This window comes from Crinia signifera, chromosome 5 (assembly GCF_055691185.1).
Source record: "Crinia signifera chromosome 5, ASM5569118v1, whole genome shotgun sequence".
Classification (NCBI taxonomy): domain Eukaryota; kingdom Metazoa; phylum Chordata; class Amphibia; order Anura; family Myobatrachidae; genus Crinia; species Crinia signifera.
In genome coordinates, this window is record NC_139221.1 from 283,402,110 (window position 1) to 283,421,315 (window position 19,206).

Sequence of the window (19,206 nt, forward strand, 5' to 3'; positions counted from 1 at the left end):
AAACACAGCTTGCTTCATTTTCTTCCTGTCACAGGGTATGTCAAAGACGTTTCTGGGCAAAATATGGCCTCTACTAGCGTTTTTCTCGAGGACTGCTAACACCGGGGCCAGCTTAAGATTTGTAGGGGCCCCCAGGGAACTATCCTGTTGGGACACCAACCAATAAAATGGTCAATAAGATATTTGGACACAGTTATTAAAAAGTATAATGTGAAAATGGGTGTGGATCGTTTTATCGACCACACTTAGATCAACATTTATAATGGTGTCTAGGTCAACATAGGTGAAGGTCGACATGGGTTAGTTCAACAGGTCGGATGGTCGACAAGGTGGACAGGTGTCTAGGTTGTCATAGGACAATGTCGACATGGGTTTAGGTCAACATAGCGTTAGGTTGACATGGGTTAGGTCAGTGGTCTCCAACCTTTTTTGGGGCGTGAGCTACTCGAGACAACATAAACCGCCTGAAGAGCTACTAAAGTAAAAAAAGAAATAAAAAAATCTGCCTAATAAACTAAAAATGCCCTTTACACATTATGCCACCCACTGTAATGCCTGACACATTATGCCACATACCACAATGCCCCAGACACAATATGCCACACACTGCAATGTCCAATATGCCGTATACATACCTCCCAACACTGGAGTTAGAGAAAGAACATCTGTCCGAAATTAGGGGGCATGACCTACTACTGTGGTACTCCTGTGAGGCCATGTCCCCCATTTTTCCACTATGGGGGCATGGGGGATATATATCTCTGGAGTCTGGTGTAACCAAATCAATACTTCATTGTGTTGAAAATTTTCTCTATGGACCATAGAGAAATTTTTCAACACAATACAGTATTGATCAGATTACCGCATGTAGAGGTGGGACGACTATGTCACCCCATCACCTCTCCGTACTCCCATCACCCTTGCACATCTCCGCCCACCCTGCACCCCTTCAGCCCCGTCCCCCTTGCACCTCTCTTTCCCCCCTGCACTTCTCCATCACCTCTCCACCCCCTAGTAACCCTTGCATGTCTCTGTCCCCCCATTACTCCTTCACCTCTCTGTACCTCCTGCACCTTTTTGTCCCCCCTGCACCTCTCTGTCTCCCCCTGTACCTTTCCGTTCCCCTCACCAACCTTGCACCTGTCATTATCTAAATTCTAAAACATTAAAAAAGTGTTCCTCAAAATGGATTTAACTTTTATGGTACTACACACACACACACACACACATACATACATACATACATACATACATACATATATACACACACAGCACATGCATACACACACCTAGAATACATACATATATACATGCATAAATGCACACACACATATATAGAACATAGACATACACATGTGACACCAATCATGTATTGCACACACTTACACTGACAGAGGGAGGATGCCCAGCAGCTGTCATTGATTCCTGTCTGCTGGTCTGGGCAGCGGCTGTTTTAACCTTTAAGCCTCTCGCCTTTTGCTGCGGGGGAGCGGAGTGTCCGGGCACCATAGCCTATGGGGGGAGCAGAGTAGCTGTGGGGAAGTGTAGTGTCCGGAGAGCAGAGATGACTGTACGGGCGGCTGAGTGGGGAGGACAGACACTAGAGGTAATATTTCACCTCTAGCATCTGATAATGAGCATAGAGCTGCAGCACTACCGGGAAGTGCCGGGAGCGCTAGAGGACGGTGATATTACCTCTAGCGTCTGTCTCAGGGGAAGGCGGCGGGCGATGGAGGGACAGGCAGGTGGGTGCAGAGTGGTTGAGCCACCCGGATCGCGGGTGGCGACAACTGGGTTAGGTCAACAGGTCGGAAGGTCGACATGTTTTTTTTTACTGTTTTTTTACCAGAATGTTGACACAGTCGACATGGACACAGTTGGAAGTCAACCGCAGCCCCTCGCATCGCTCGCAATGCTTCGGGCACGGTGCACGATCTGCTGTCCTTCCCTGTTGGAGATAGAACTCATATAGAGAGGTGCACTATACAGGGAAGGAAAACTTTTTCCTAGAACCCTATTGGTGTTCACACACTTGTATACAGCTTGGCGTTTTAAACGCTCTTATTCAATTCTATAGAGCTAAAACGAAAAGTGGTCTATAGATATTTAGAAGAACTGGTTTTCTTCCCTCTCTCCTGATACCAATTGGAGACATGATTTTCTTTTTGAAAAAAGAGTTGTGATTGTCCCCTGACGAAGTCGCTTTAGACGAAACGCATTGGGACATTTCTCACGGTTTTGCCGGTGACAAATTTGAAGGAAATAAATAAACAAGAAATTGGATGAAACTTTCTGGTCTGCTTCACTGAACTTTGGGATCACTATATATATGGACTTTATTTATCATTTCTAGGCACCACACCACAATTGAAGAAAGGGGGGATGGTTGTTGAACAACACAAATGGGCGCTGTTGTGGGATGTACACCAGCTACCTACCTGCCAAATTGGATCCAAACCAGCCGCCACAGGAGTGTTCTTTTTACATCTGTCACCGCATATGGAAACCTTGGGGAATCCCCTCACTACCATTTGATGGACTCTGCTGACATGCAATCCTAACGGAATAATCCACATTTGGACTACCACTGCGGTAACTATTTACACCTCCACAATAACAAGGAGACTTTGTTTGCCTTTCCGGATAATCAGGCGGTAAAATAGGAATGAACCTTCCATTGCAGGCAGTTAATCAACTTTAGGTGCTGGTATATATGTTGTTTTAATGTGTTTGTGTACCATTTGTCTTTATTAAATTCAATTATTTTAATATTGTATAGCGCTACTTTTTTTCTGTATTTTTTGCCACACCACAATTGTATTTTCTGCTGTTCTTTTGGTCCCTTAAACCTCTGGGGTTTTGTGGTAAGGCTGCCATTTCTCTGATTCTTAATTGGATTTGTTTAACATAGCGTGTGGAGGATTATTGGGAAATATATATGTATATATATATATATATATATATATATATATATATATATATGTATATATATATATATATATAAACAAAGCCAAAAAAATGTAAACAGAGTTTTAGTTTAGTGGACTAGAACCAAATTAGCCCTGTGCTGGTTAAATACTGTCTACTGTATTTTTACACTACAATTTAGCTTCAGTTTGAATGCACAACACCCAAATCTAACTCTCTCAGCACATGTTACATTTTCCCCACCTGCAGTGCACATGGTTTTTCCAATAATGAGAACAAAATTCTGAATTAGGCCCTTTAACACTAGGGCTATTCAACTACATACCTTTGTTCTCGACCGTCAAATGAACCTGTTACACACTTAGGGGTAAATTTACTAAGTTTGGAGTTCTATTCGAAGATGGGATGTTGTCCATAGTAACCAATCAAATTTGACTTCTTATTTACTTCCCACCTTCTAGAAGACCATAGAATCTGGATGGTTGCTATGGGCAACATTCAATCTTCAATAGAACTCCCATCTTAGTAAATATACCCCATAGAATCCAGGAAAAGCTTTTACACCCAATAACACGCTATTTATCATGCCGCTCAGGCCTGAAAGAAATCACTGTGGGATGGTCTTCGGGGCTGACTGAATAAGCCTACGGGATCAAAAACACCCTTTTTAAATAACAGAGGATAATAGAATCCCACTCATAACCATTAAAGATCGGCACAATTGTTGACTTTAGGCGCATCACATTTACGAGTACAAATTATTTGTTCTTCAATGAATGAAAAAGAAGCAGCAGAGTATCTGATAAAACACCACCTTATGTGCCCGTGTGCTGTGACTCCCATGTGTTTCCATTGCAGAACTTGCTGGGAAGGAAACATTTTCTGAAACCGTCTCAATAGTAACATAAGTAATAGCGACCTACCACCCACCACTGCTACATGACAATAGACATGGCGTTCTGGGTTCATATTGAATTGGAAGGGATCCAGAGAATGAGTCATATTATTGATTCATATGCAATCATGGATGACCCAGAACAAAGCAAATACTTTCAGCCTTTTCAGCATATAACAGTCTATGGGCGAGATGTACTAAGCCGTGATAAAATGGGGAGTGAAAAACCTCCAACCAATCAGCGCCTACCGGTTTTTTTTCAAACCCAGCCTGTGACATGGCAGTTGATTGGCTGGTGGCTTATCCCTCTCTATTTTGTCACTTTTCAAGCTAAGTACATCTGGCCTAAATGTTTTAACATAGCCACTGATTTGTAGCGCCTGGCATGGGAGTGATTCTTTCATTTTAAAGAAACGCTATTACATTTAACAAGCTATTCTGTTCTTTTTGTAAGCCCTCCGCTGTCTGATGTTATAATCCTTTCCTGCTCTTTTGTCTGATACCATGGCCCTTATTCTGGTTGGTGCGGTAATATCCGAGTGCGTTCGTGCCGCCGATGTTTTCTGTCTGCGCATGTGCAGAGGCGTCTCTGCGCATGTGCGAGCGGGGCGTACGGCCAAATCCCGCATGAAATGTGAACACTCCGAACAGGGGGTGGAGAGGGGCGTGAAGGGCTATTTGGCCTCATTACCATATGCATACGCCCCGCATTTCATGGGCGTTCCCATGCAAACGCTGGGCGTACATATGGTAATGCAGTCGTGACGCACGTGTAGGGGGCGGACATATGACATCGCCGGATGTCAGCTGCCCGCCCAGATCCCTGCTTTTGCACGGAAAAATGTCCGTGTGGTCTGAGGTTGCGGGAGCTGGTGGACCACTCGGTCCTGCATTCGATGGTGGAGGTTCCCTGAGATGGAGGAGGCGTATTCCATGAAAAATACACGTGCGGTCCGTTCGGCCAGCTTCTTACCGCGTACGGACGGAGTTGGCGGGGTTTCGCACGCACGGTCCTGGCCGCATATTCGGATCCGGCCGCACCGATCAGAATAAGGCCCCATGTTATCCCAGAGTGCACCATCCAAGTGTGATAAATGAATGAAAAGTCTGCCTATATTTAGGTCGTTAATACTATACTTGGATGGGTTTAAAAGAAGAAGGAAAGAAAGAAAGAAAAATGGGTACTTATGTAATATCTGGGCTCCCGTTTTTCTTATGAGACCGCGTCCCCTTGCGGGGCTCGCTGCGCTCGCCACGCTTCGGGCACGGTGGCTCGCTGCGCTCGCCACACTATATAGAATCAACTCCATGCATATTTGGATAGTAGGGGTATGAAAAAATGGGGTGCATTTAACATGGGAGTCCAGATAATACATAAGTACCGAAAAATGTTATGTTCCAAACATGAAAATGGACCCATCATTCTTTTCCTAATGGTAAATGCTTTATTCTTTTTTGTCGTTTATTTAAATGAATACATTATTTAACTTTATAAACACCTTAAAAACATTTCCAATAAATTCAGGAAACTTTTAAACTCAAAATATTTATGAAGCAGAATAAGATTTGTTTAAAATCCAACATGACATTTTTAGGCATTGATCTTATGAATTATATGGACTTTTGCAAAGACAAGACTAACGTACCTGAGGTCTGGTCAATATAGTATACCAGCATGTTGCATTTGGTTTCAAATGAATTCATTGGAATGACAGATCCATTTAATGAGCCGTGAGAGTGCCCACAATTCCTGTGTATTACACAAACAATGCATGTGTTATAACCAATCACACACTTCATTTTGGAAATTCAAATCTGATAACGTCATGCACAAAAAAGCCAGTAAGCATAAAAAACATAATTCTTCTCATATTTTCCCTATCGTTCATCATTCGTTTATGTCATCTCGTCATGTATTCATCTACATTATTTTTGTCATGTGAAAAGTACTGAAACTTGTTAGACAGATCATGATACTGTCTAATTGAGATATTGTATATATATATATATATATATATATATATATCTATATATAGAGTCGAAGAAGACCGCACTCTCACTTGCAGATGTAGTAAATTCCGGGGTGTTCAAAAGGGGTTAACATGGATCACCATGTGCCCCAAACATATCCAAAGGATCCCTCCCTTGTTGAAGGGGGGGAAATGAACACTCTCCTTGAAATAATAATTGATGAAAGTCACTGGTGTTGTAAAAAAATCACATAAATAATTTATTCCAATGTGTTAATTTCCATCATTGCCCCGACGTTTCGGTCCACAAACGGACCTTCCTCAAGGAGCCTATAATACAATATTTACATACAATAAATATCACCCAGATGTAATGCTAGGATACAAACATAGCTAGGACATCCAGAGTGCATAAGGTAAATGAAGAAATGGGTAACATACTTTTAGATGGATCATCAGCGCATGAAAAAAGCCTATACCTCAGCCCTGAAGGATTAGGAAACAGCCACAACCTAGTGCTGTCCAGGTCTAGCTTTTATACCTGAGTAAGTGGAGAGAAAAGGGGCTGTATTGGCGCCAATTTTCAGAATCAGCGCGATGCGTCCACGCACTTCCGGTAGGACCGGAAGTGCGTAACCCGGAAGTGACGCTGGTGGAACGCATCTATGAGCCGCACAGTTACCGGAGATATCGGTACTGTGCTGGGGCTCAGAGTCAGCTGAGTAAAAGATGCCTAGATAGATATATATATATATATATATATATGGGATGGATGGCGGCACTCACGGCATGTAAATAATTGACGGTGCTACAAGCTGGAGCTTAACGTTTCAATTCCTGTTACGAATTTTCATCAGAAGCTCCATTCTTGCTGTGCCAGACAAGTGAACACTTATCCAGGTGACCAATTGTATGGACGATCCACTTGAATAACCATGAAAATCAGTTGTTAGTGTAGGACTTGCAGTGAAATGGGGTCCCTTGGCGATGGGCTGCAAGCTTAAATGCATTGATCAATTCATGAACTAAAACCTCATTATTTATTTAATTGATAATTTGAATGTTAAGGTGAGTTAGTTTGTTGTAGTGAGTGCTGGGCCCCCTGTGTTTGTATTTACTAGAGTGTGTGGTCACAGGCCAATGCACCCCATCCTGGGAAGTGGGTGTTGTTTGCGCCCCATTCTTAGGAATGGCGAGTGTGTTGGTACTTCTGTATCTATATATTTGGGTTGATTTTTAATTAACCTCTGTTACTGTGATCATAGCTTCATCATGCACCCTAGATAAGCTCATTTACCTGAAACCTGTGACAGCTGCCCCTTTAATACTAATTCAGGTGCTGTGTTTGGGATGGTCTCACTTTTTAAAAGCCATAAGGACATGGCAGTTGAGCTTTAACCCAGGAAAATAACACATGTTCATTTTAGCTATGATGTGCAAACAGTTGCCAGGTTCCCATGAAAATCAGTTGTTAGTGTAGGACTTGCAGTGAAATGGGGTCCCTTGGCGATGGGCTGCAAGCTTAAATGCATTGATCAATTCATGAACTAAAACCCCATTATTTATTTAATTGATTATTTGAATGTTAAGGTGAGTTAGTTTGTTGTAGTAAGTGCTGGGCCCCCTGTGTTTGTATTTACTAGAGTGTGTGGTCACAGGCCAATGCACCCCATCCTGGGAAGTGGGTGCTGTTTGCGCCCCATTCTTAGGAATGGCGAGTGTGTTGGTACTTCTGTATATATATATATATATATATATATATATATATATATATATATATGGGATGGATGGCGGCACTCACGGCATGTAAATAATTGACGGTGCTACAAGCTGGAGCTTAATGTTTCAATTCCTGTTACGAATTTTCATCAAAAGCTCCATTCTTGCTGAGCCAGACGTGAACACTTATCCAGGTGACCAATTGTATGGACGATCCACTTGAATAACCGCATTTATTACCCCAAAACAACTCTTACTACTAGAGGCGGGCCATTTCGGGCCAGTTAACTGATTGAGACAGTAGCATAGGCTGGGTGCCCTTCTCTTTCGGCTTAGATAAAAAAATCGCACACTTTCCACCTTTTTTGTAGTTTTACTAAAACGTTATTCTATAAAGCTGATACCCCTGAGGAAGCCCCTTGTTGGGCGAAACGCGTTGGTTGAAAACAGCACGTTTTGTCTTAAAATACTTTTTTGGTTTAAAATTTTTTATTTTTCAATAAATGAGTTTTGAAATCAATTGTATCGATGAGTTATACACAGATTTAGAGTAGTGCCTCAGCGCAGTGAGGCGAAGATGAGACATTACAGTGATCTATGTCTGCATCGTAAGCAGATTTACATTTTTACATAGACGATGTCTTCCAAGTAAGTCTTTAGTTAAAGGAGATGTTCATCGCTACTTTCTGTCTTAAAATACTTTTAATAAAGAAAGGAAGATAGAGAAATCTGTACAGAAAGTGGGTAAGAGAAAAACATGAAGACCCAGAAAGGAAAGAGAAACAGACACTGGAAAAGCTGAGAAGGGAAAGGATAAAAGTACCCCATGCAACTCCAGGGATAATAGCTAGAAGTATATGTATAATCTGCACTCTCAGACCTAATCACATCTCCAGAGGGGGGAAGCAGAAATGAACATTACCTGCAGGCTCATTTTTTGTTGTTAACTGTATAGTGAAAGTTAGTTTACACAGGGAACAACATACCGTGTGAGCCAATCCATTGTGAACTCAATCAGCCAAAGGGCCTGATTCTGGTTTACTTGCAAAAGCAAATTCTCTCTCTAATGGACAGAACCATGTGGACTGCAGGTGGGGCAGATGTAACATGTGCAGAGATAGTTTGATTTGGGTGAGTTATTTTGATTTTGTGCAGAGTAAATACTGGCTGCTTTATTTTCACACTGCACTATAGAGATCAGTTTGAAGTACAAACTCCACCCAAATCTAACTCTCTCTGCACATTTTACATCTGCCCCACCTGCAGTGCACATGGTTCTGTCCATTAGAGAGAGAGTTTGATTTTGCAAGTGAACCAGATTCAGGCCCTAACTGTATGGCGTCTCTAGTTGATCTTTATGGAAATCATGTGGACTGATCTGCCCCTGGGGGCTCATCTATAGTCTCTGCACTGGTCTGAGCAGCATGTAAGTAATATTCCTGTCCCAGAGCTGTCAGAGTGTTTACTTACTGGCTCTGGAATGGAAGAGACGCTCACATGCTCTTTGTACTGAACTACTGAGAATGTCAGAGAAATGACGGAGCCAAATTACTTCCCTTCACAGGGCAGTTATGGGTTGTAGCCTTCTGTCACAGAAGAAGGAAAGAAGGGATCAGAATTATATTTTGTGTAGGTCACTGACTGGACAGCGGTGGACAGGGTATTAATTTAGATTTTAAAAATAAAATCGTTAATGTAAAGTACTATTTTATAATCATAATGAATACAGGCCCTTATTCTGGTTCACTCGCAAATGTAAATTCCTTCTCAAATGGACAAAATCATGTTCACTGCAGGGGGGGGGGGGGGCAGGTGTAACATGTGCAGAGAGAGTTAGATTTGGTGGGGTTTTACTTCAAAGTGAGATCGCTATTGCATTGTAAAAATAAAGCAGTCAGTATTTACCCTGCACAGAAACAAAATAACTCACCCAAATCTAACTCTCTCTGTACAGGTTACATCTGCCCCACCTGTAGTGCACATGGTTTTGTCCATTTGCGAATTTGCCTTTGTGAGTGAACCAGAATAAGGGCCACATTGTCTTACAAACCACTGGTACGTGGATGCCTAGTAGGTACCACAATTTGATAAGAAGATAAAACTGCATTTGATAAATTTGATAAGAAGATAAAACAATGCTTTCCTATTCTGGAAGGGACATGAACTGTACCAGCTTTGTTTTAGCACTACAAAAACATCTTCTGCATGCTGGATTGAAGGGAGTATCTGTATAAACAGAAGAGCCTGTGATTTGCAGCACAGTCAGGCCTCCGTTTATAAGCAAACAGGATACGATGTTAGCATGTTTAATTAAATCAGAAAAACTTAAAACCTCAGAGCTTATGGGAAATATAAAGAGCGTTTTGCAAATATTTGCTAAATCACAAAATATACAGGGTCAAAGAATGCAGGAATGGGGCAAAAAATAATTTAGCTATCCAGAGGGAATGCAAATAAGGAACTGCCTGTTGATATACACAGTTTGTTGAAAAGCACAGAAGCCAGAGAGCTAATGTCACGAATTTAATAAAAGATATGAATGTACAACTCAGTAACTTAAAGTCATTGTAAGTTGTTGCAAAAAAAAGACCAGTCTCCTAAACATAGAAATAATCTTTTCTGGAAAGGAAGACTACAGCTGTAAAGAGTATACAATACGTCGTTATAGTCCAGAATTATTGTGAGTCATTAACTTTGGGGAGTTTTTCATCTAGATCCGCAGTTTCTGAATCACTTCATCTAGAACCAACAATCATTCCTTCTGATACTTGGTTTATACAACAACTGAACCTCTTGACCATATCAGTGTTCTTTTAGGTGCCAACTTGCTGCCATTTTCTTGATGCAGGTGTACCTAATACAGTAGCCACTGTGGGCCTAATTCATGTTTGTACTCACATGCCTATGCAGCCGTCATTTAGCTCGCTATGGTAGTGCTAAGCATCGTAAGTGAAGTTGCTGCCAAGAAAACAACATAGACGCCCATCAGATCCATCTACTCCCCAAGTGAGCCTATGGCTGCACAGACAAGCCGTAGCAATAGCAACTCTGATATCATATTTCTCTGCATACACGATTGTACCTGAATGCATATACATGGCCCGAAAATGGCCACGACTCACCTGCATTTTTGCCGTCACTCCCCGTTACCTTCCTGGAATGGTCACTTCCTGTGTTCAAAATGTCACTGCATGTGGTGGTACCTTTACACCTATGTAATGTGATCTCAGTACATGCTCAGTCTACCGATAAGTTGCGTGAACATTGTCATTGTATGCAAACATGAATTAGGCCCTGAGTGTAGATCCCTCTCTGTGTCATGCAGTAATGTAGCCTGGATATGTCCAGAAACTGCATATTCTGTATTATTAGTCACTGAAAGCTTAGGACAGCAGTGTGTCAGTTGTAAAAGCAGTTTATAATACACAACGTACCAGTTGTCTGTGCAGGTATTGCTACATCCAGAGCAGTATTGGCATAAAGGACCAAAACTTTTGTCGTCAGTGCACTCGCATTTCCCACATGTACAGGTTCCTCTCCCACTGCAAACTAGTCCATTAGGATCCACACAGTGTATCTTTGATGAGGAGCATTGACAGCGGTCACCTTCCCATCCATTGAGGCATTTACAGATTCCATCTTCACATTCACCATTACCTGCCGCACAAAAAGTAAATATTGTTCAACACACACACCACAGTAGTCCAGTAGTTAGAACTATGTAAGGGAGTATTAGATTTTTTTTTTAAACAGACAGAACTTTAAAAAGAACCTTTTGCTCTCAGACTGTACCAGCACTTTCTAAGATTCCAAACAACAGTAGAAACTGGTTGATACAGGTTGAGTATCCCTTATCCAAAATGCTTGGGACCAGGAGAATTTTGGATAACGGATTATTCCGTATTTCGGAATATTTTAATATTTCAATGATGTATTTTGAAGTATCTTGCATTTATGCTGTATAAACACATAATATACACACAAATATATTTTATTACCACATAAAATACACACAAATATATTTTAATTGTTCAAAAAACAAGGTTTCAAAACGTGAAACAAAATGTGTGTACTATCTCAGCACTGAATTTGAATGCCAAGCAATCATTGTCTTGCACATATATAGTACCAGGTACATATCATGTCCCCAGTGATGCTGTTACAAATGTCCCCAGTGAGTTTTTAGCAAAAAAAAAAAAAAATTTTCACTTTCTGGAATGTCCGTATTTCGGAATAATTCGGATAACGGATATTCGGATACGGGATACTCGACCTGTATGTCTAAAATCACAGGCAAACTGTTTTCCATTACAAAGGGGCTGATTAAGTAGCCTGCTAGGGGCCACCCAGCACAGGCAAGGCCGCTGAGCATGAAAAGGCCTATCCAGTGCTAAGGTCGCAATAGAATTGCGATAACACTGCAAAAAACAATGTGACACCCACCATCGCAGCCGGCAGGCACACCGCTGAAATTTTGGGTTTTGCACCCCCGAAAACGGTCCGAACACGTTTAAATTGTCAAGTGATCTGACATTGCTTAATGTGGGATGAGATCAGTAGGAGTATGCTGCAGTGGGTATGGATTAAAGCAGGGGTGGCTGGACCTGGGATCTACTTTTTGTTCACTTACTTAGTGGTGATCTACCGGCATCACTACACCTATTGATGACTACCGGGAGCTGGGCTTCTGAGACCCCAGAAATCTTTGCGGGTTTGTTTTGATTGCGCCATGAGCTACCAGTAGATCATGATCTACCTTTTGGCCAGGTTTAGATTAAAGGATAGACAGTGTTTAGTTCAAGATTTAATAGGTCAAAACCTAAGCATCGGTACACTTTTCCATTGCCGATCGGATGTTGAAGTATGGAAAAAGTTAAAAAAACAAAATAAAAAACTCATGAAAACTCATGGGTCGATCTTTGCCATGTCGACCTAGTGCATGTTGATCTTTTGGTGTCAACATATTGACTGTTTATCTATACATTGTCAACCTACAGTATCATCCGGACTGCAGTCACCCCCAAGTATTCTTTGAACGTCCCCCAGGCAACACCATGATTCCTGCATGCTGACTGGCTAAAAGTGAAGTGCGGTACTTCCGGTATCAATAAGTGGTAATGATTTGTTTATCAGTGGCCATGAGTTGAATACACATGAGTGGGTATTAGTTACCTACCAGTTAAGAGTGATTGGTGGGATGTGGTTGATTTCAGTGACATGGCATAAGTAAATGGATTACATGTGGGATGTGGTGTATTTTGGGATTATGAGGAGGTCCGAGTGTATTGTGGGACATATTTTTCACTGGGGCTCTGATGGTATGTCAAGGTTTTTTATTTTATTTTTGTTTAAGCAGCAGGAAGAGGTGCGTAAGGAGGAGGGGGGGAATCATAGTAAAAAAAAAAAAGATGAGAGAGCTGCACATGTGGCAAACAGTATAATAGACAGATTTAGTAGTTGTTATAATCTATTGAAAACACGCACCATCTATTATTTATAATCTATTTGTAGTATTTTATTTTTATTGCCCTCCTTTATACATGCGACTTGTATATGTATTTCATAAGCCAAGAACATTCCAATGTAGATGATCCTGTTCTAGGGGTGCCTAGAAAAAACATTCCAAATTGTAAATGAAATTCAGTGGTGTTTTTAATGGCTCCCCTGCAGAGGAATTTCTTCTTACAATAACAAACAGCAAAAATAATCTGCAATATAACATTTAGCTCTCATAGTTTATTCCTTATGACATGCTGTGAATAATATACACATTTACTGCGCAGAGAGGGGGGGGGTGCATTGTGCAGCCCATAAAGGACAGTTCCCTTCTAAGCCCCATTATCCGATGTGCTTGTGTGATAAGGGGGTGAAGTCATTGCTCGGCATTTCTGTGTGAGCCAGAAACACACAAAAGTAGTGCGTAACTCACATTGTTCGGTGAGTCAGAAGTTGTACGAGCAGCCTAAATCCATGTAGAGCAGTAATGATGATTAGAACTGTCTTCTGGAACTCGGATAAACATTTCTTGGAAGCAAAACTCATTTATTGTGTTGGGAGCGTGGAATCTTTTCAACATTTTGGACTTGATTTAGTGTTGGACAGAAGTCCAACTCCCGTTTTTAAAAATGCGATTTGTTATTCTGAAATGGAATTGAAAGCTAAGCACTTGTGGACATGTGCACCCAGAGAGGTATAATCGTGCAGTTACTGCAGGGTTGTCTACCCTCCCGGAACGGCCGGGAGTCTCCTGAAAATCAGGTCCCCCTCCCGGCTCCCTGGAAAGGTGGGCAACCTTGCCGGATACCGGCGGCACCCCCAAATCTCCCTGGCCCCAGCGTTAATTTCCCACGATTTGTGGCTTTTCGGGGGAGGGGCAGGGCTAAAGAAGCAAATCGCATCATTTAGCCCTGCTCCCTCCTCGAAGACCCATGACTTGATGGGTGGGCGGAGCTTGATGACGTCTACATCAGGGATCAGTAGCAGCTGCTGTCCCTGGGCTGTAGCGCAGACCACACATTGCAGGAGGGAAACAGTCAGCAAATATACACATATATGCAATGCTGTATGTAATATATATGTTTAGCTGCCTTACCCAGGGATCAGTAGTGCCGGTTGTGTTTCACTGACATGGGACACAGGAATCTGCTTGCCTATCTTCTATAAACCCGCCCCAGACTCCCATTGGCTAGATTCACAGGAGCGTGGGACAGGTTTATAGGATTAGTAATTTATTGCATATTAATTGATGTAAAGTCACAGATTAAGCATAGCGGTGCATGGTGAGGGTCACTGGTATCAGACCTGTCTTTTGATTTTTACCCTGGATTGTGAAGCAGACAATACAATAACATTAAGTGTTCTATAACATGCCATTGCATGGCTACTTACCAGAACATAGTTTTCCACGGTTGTATGAACAAGAAAAGTTGTCCATTTCACAGTATTTCCCATATAGTTTTCCCAGTTTGGATTTATAACAGTAGCATTTCCCACACAGACATGATCCCCGTCCGCCACACTCTGGCTCTGACGGAGATCTCTTGCAGCTGTCCGGTACATGGTCCTGATCACCCACACTACAGTTATGGTCTTTGCACGGAACTCCCGGACAGTCCGGATTGACCTCTGTTACACATTTCTCCTTAGGCCTTAAAGGACTGTTACACTGACATGTGCAACTTCTGTGTATCTTTATTTTAGCGGTTTCATTGAAACCAATCGGTTTAAGGATTATGTAGTTCTGTCCTCCTTCTAAATTACAACTGTCCATTGTAATTGTTACATTAAACAGAACCTAAACAAACAGAAAAAAAATAAAATGAATGAATGATGTAGCATAAGAACAACAACGGTTGTATATGTTCATTATAGCAAACGTTAAAATCAGTTACTCAGATATTCCAGATTAGCATCAAACTCTTATGGTGTGTACACACGGCGCGATGTGTCGGCCACCAATATCGATTCAATATCGGCAATTGGCGGGACTCGGCTGGGTGCCCACATCGGCTGTCAGGGATGATGTACAGGAGGGAGCATGCTGTATAGCAAGGTCCTCGTTTCATGAAAGTAGAAATAGATTGTTCTGCACAGTCTATTTCTTCTTTTGATTCCAATGCCGTGAGGCCGCGCATCGGAATCGGATGCGGCCGAACACAGTGCGATATTGACTAACTATAGTGTCAAAATCGATCGCCAAAATCACACATAGTGTACACTATTACCTGTACTTTACGGTTTATTATTTTAATTGTAATATTTACATTTAAACACTGACTACATGATTTATATGTATTTTAGCATTCACATTTACTTTGTATCATAAAAAAATAAAATAAAACAAATTCTCCTAAAGCTAGAAAGCTGAAATGTCATATTTCTTTCTCAGGGGGAGCAGCGAGCTTCCAACTCATACATATACTGTATACCAGTGTTATTCAACCACTGTGCCGTGGCACACTAGTGTGCCTTGAGCTGTTATCAAGTGTGCCCCAGATCTAGAGATGCCCAAACCAGTTTACATCCACCACCAGTTTAACTGTTATTTACTGGTCTCTTCTTTTCATGTAAAGGGCCAATGTATTTTATTTTTGTTACCTGTGGGGACCAGTGTGATTGTTTTCCTTTTTTCTATGGGGGCCAATAGGTTTGTTTGTTTTTTCCTGTGGGAGCCAATGTGTTTTTCCCTGTGGGGATCTCATTCCTGGGCAATTTTAAAATCTTATTTAGTGTGCCGCAAGGTAAAAAGGTTGAAAACCACTGCTGTATAATATAGAAGGTAGATGTCCTGCACTCTACTAACAAAATACACAATGTGTAATGGAAGAGAAGAGAAAACAGCATAATAGGCTGGATTTCTTAAACATTTATAGGATGGAAGATCTTGGACCTCCTAACAAAACACTCATGAACTGCTAACACCTCCCTTGGCTAGGGAAGACGGACATACTATTCCATGTAAGCCCCCGGCTTAGCCACACTCTGTCCTTTTGGCAGAACAGCACATAGAGATTTAAATGTAAACTATTTTGTTTTATTATATCTCATTCATTCTGTTGCTTAGCTTTGGCTTTGCAAGGAAAAATCTAGACATATAATAAAACATGTTAAATTATGTTAACTGATCTGTACAAACCAATCAGCCTAGTAAGGAAAATATCCAGAACCAATGTTTGTTTATAGGGGTAACAAAAATATTACCAAGTAAAAAAAGTGACTTGCTAATGAGAGCTCGCAAAACTACATTTAACCCATTTCAGTGCCAATATCTCTGAGAGAAAAGGCCAGCATCTCTCAAATTTGTTATTTAAATTCAAATAAAAAATTTGGTGTAAAAAAAGATACTGGGTGAGATTTAATAGTATGAGAGATTCAGAAAGTAAGAGATTTGGTAAGAAATCTTCAGGTTTTTTTAAAGCGGCAATCATTTACACTTCAAAATCAAACTGGTTTTGCAGTGTAAATGATTGCTGCTTTAAAAAAACTGGAGATTTCTCACCAAATCTCTCACTTTCTGAATCCCTCATCCTATTAAATCTTACCATATATTTACTATATAACGTAAACATATTTATATATATTTCATATATAAGGTAAACATTACAGGTCATTATGATGAATAAAATAAATAAAAATGTTTGCTTGCCAATTTTCACACCTATTTTGACAAAATCATGTGGCCCTTTATCCCAGAACCCTTTCATGTACTGATATCAGAAACAAACTGGTATTATGCCCTCTAGTGGTAGGTATCAGTATATACTTTTACCTATCATCACGTTTACCCATCATACTGTATGTTTACCCATTACCCATCAGAATGCAGGAGACTCCCTGAAGAGCAGGAATCTCCTGCTCTCCCTGAAATGTATTGCCATCTCCCTGATTTTACATAACATATATTACACAGTGGTTACATTTTTTGGGAGGAAAAAAAAAACAGAGATATATAAATTCAAATAGAATCATCAATACCATTTCCCTGCATTGATTATTATAAGGCACAATGATCCGCATGGCTGAATTAGTTTTAAATAAGGTTTCTTATGGCAACTTATTTGAAACTACCTGTAAAACACAATAAATGGACAAGTTCTGACAGGGCAGGTTCAGGAGTTTTTGATGTCGCTCCAGTCTTTAGCAGGCAGTAGCAGAATGGTGAAAGTGTCCAACAATTTTGCGGGCAAACGCAAGCATCTCCTGCACACTCCTGTCACTTTTGAGGAAATGCTGCACCACCAAATTTATTGTGTGGGCAAAACATGGCACATGTTGGAAATTGCCCATATGTAATGCCTGAACAATGTTTCTGGCGTTGTCCGATACCACAAATCCCCAGGAGAGTCTAAGTAGACTCCCAGCAGCAACAGCATCAGTGGCAGCAGTAGGCGTAGCGCTGCAGGATCATCCGGAGGAATTCCAGATAGAAAAGCAGTCAGTCATGCCTGTGACATGGTCGGCAGGACTACCTCCGAACCGGATCGAGGAGGAAATTGATGAGGAGTGACTTGCTGGTGTGGTTTTCAGGTGCTAGGCTACAACAGGATAAAGGGATTTAGGTGTTTCTGTACTGCTTACGGTCCTAGCCACAGTTTCTGAACTAAACAGTGACTTACTGAATGAACAAACTTTAGGTGACGCATATGCGAGGATGTCCCTTGGTGGCCAACGGCCTTACCCCTGCTTATTGCAGTGTTACATAAGCTACATATGGCGAGACAATTGTTGTCCAGATCTGGATCTAAATAATTCCAGACCAAAGAGGTGGATTTTTTGCTCTTCTGCCAAGGAGTGGCGACAGCCTTTTGCATCCCACGGACAACTTTCTCGGCCGGTGCCTCATTTAAGCAAACCACATCACCATCAGCATCCTCCTCCTCGTCACCTTCCTCCTTAGCACCAGCTACATCAATATCCTCCTCCTGGTGTACAACATTGACACCTTCAATATCAAAATCAGGAACTGAACTGTGGGTGATCCTTCCAGCATATGCAGAGGATGTGCTGCAAATAGTGGAAGGAGCCACCTCTTCCCGTACAGTGTTGGGAAAGTCAGGCATCACAACCGCCAATACCCTTGGACTCTCCTTTAGGGATTTGTGATACCATATCTAGAAGGTCCAGTTGTTTGCTGTGTTTTTGATGACAGCTGAACTCTCTTAAAATTTCTAGTGGGGGGAGGAGGAAGGCTTCAATGATCATGTGAAGTTGAACCCCTAGTCATAAACATAGGCCGGGGCCTTAGCCGTTCCTTACCACTCCGTGTTGTAAATGGCATATTGGTAAGCTTATGTTTCTTCTCAAATGATTAGCATTTATTATTTTTCTTCAAGTTACTGAACTTTGGCATTTGGGATTTTACATGCCCTCTAAGATGGCATTGGGCATCATCCTTTGCAGATGATGTTGATGGCATTTAATGTTCTATGTCATGACTAGTGGCAGCAGCTTCAGCACCAGGAGGAAGTGGTTCTTGTTCTTTTACTATTTCGTCCTCCAGTTTTTTGTTCTCCATTATCTTTCTGGAGTTATAATAATATGCGGCCCAGGAGAGCGTACCCATAAACCACACAAACACGGAAAAGCCTTAAAAAATTATACGAATTTAAAATAAGCCTTTTATGTTGGGGTTATTTAAAAGGATTCGGTATGGAATCCCGGCGTTCAAAATCCCGACTCTGGAATCCCGACCGCCGAAATCCCTACAAGGTGAAAATCTCGCCACACAGCGGGCCCGGTGCCTCGCTACGCTCGGCACGCTCATTTATTCTCCCTCTGTGGGTGTCGTGGACACCCACGGAGGGAGAAAGTTTCAGGATTTTGGTGGTCGGAATTCCAGTGTCGGGATTCTGAAGGCCGGGATTCCGACCGCTGGGAAATTGACTGCATCCCATTTAAAAATAATTATATACGGGCGGCACAGGAGAGTGCACTCAGCCTAAATCACACACAGCAAAGCCTGAGAAAATTATAAGGCTTTAAAATAACCTTTTAATTTTGCGGTTATTTAAAAATTATTATAAGCTGGTGGCACAGGAGAGTGTACTCACCCTAAACCGCACACACGGCAAAGCCTGAAAAAATTATTCGGATTTAAAATACTGTAGCCCTTTTATTTTGGGTTTATTTACAAATTATTATATGCGGGCAGCACAGGAGAGTGTACTCTGCGAAAACCACACACACGGCAAAGCC

General features: G+C 41.5%; 1 protein-coding gene across 1 annotated transcript in view; it reads right to left on the reverse strand.

Annotated features, from left to right (window-relative positions):
* ITGB8 (integrin subunit beta 8) overlaps nucleotides 1-19,206 on the reverse strand; it is a 135,779-nt gene that overhangs the window by 6,592 nt on the left and 109,981 nt on the right. Inside the window, exons 10-12 of the mRNA XM_083189134.1 lie at nucleotides 14,401-14,806; nucleotides 10,947-11,169; nucleotides 5,470-5,573 (exon numbers count right to left, since the gene is read on the reverse strand). Of these exons, the coding sequence (XP_083045260.1) occupies nucleotides 5,470-5,573; nucleotides 10,947-11,169; nucleotides 14,401-14,806 (733 nt within the window). The remainder of the gene's footprint in view (nucleotides 1-5,469; nucleotides 5,574-10,946; nucleotides 11,170-14,400; nucleotides 14,807-19,206) is intronic.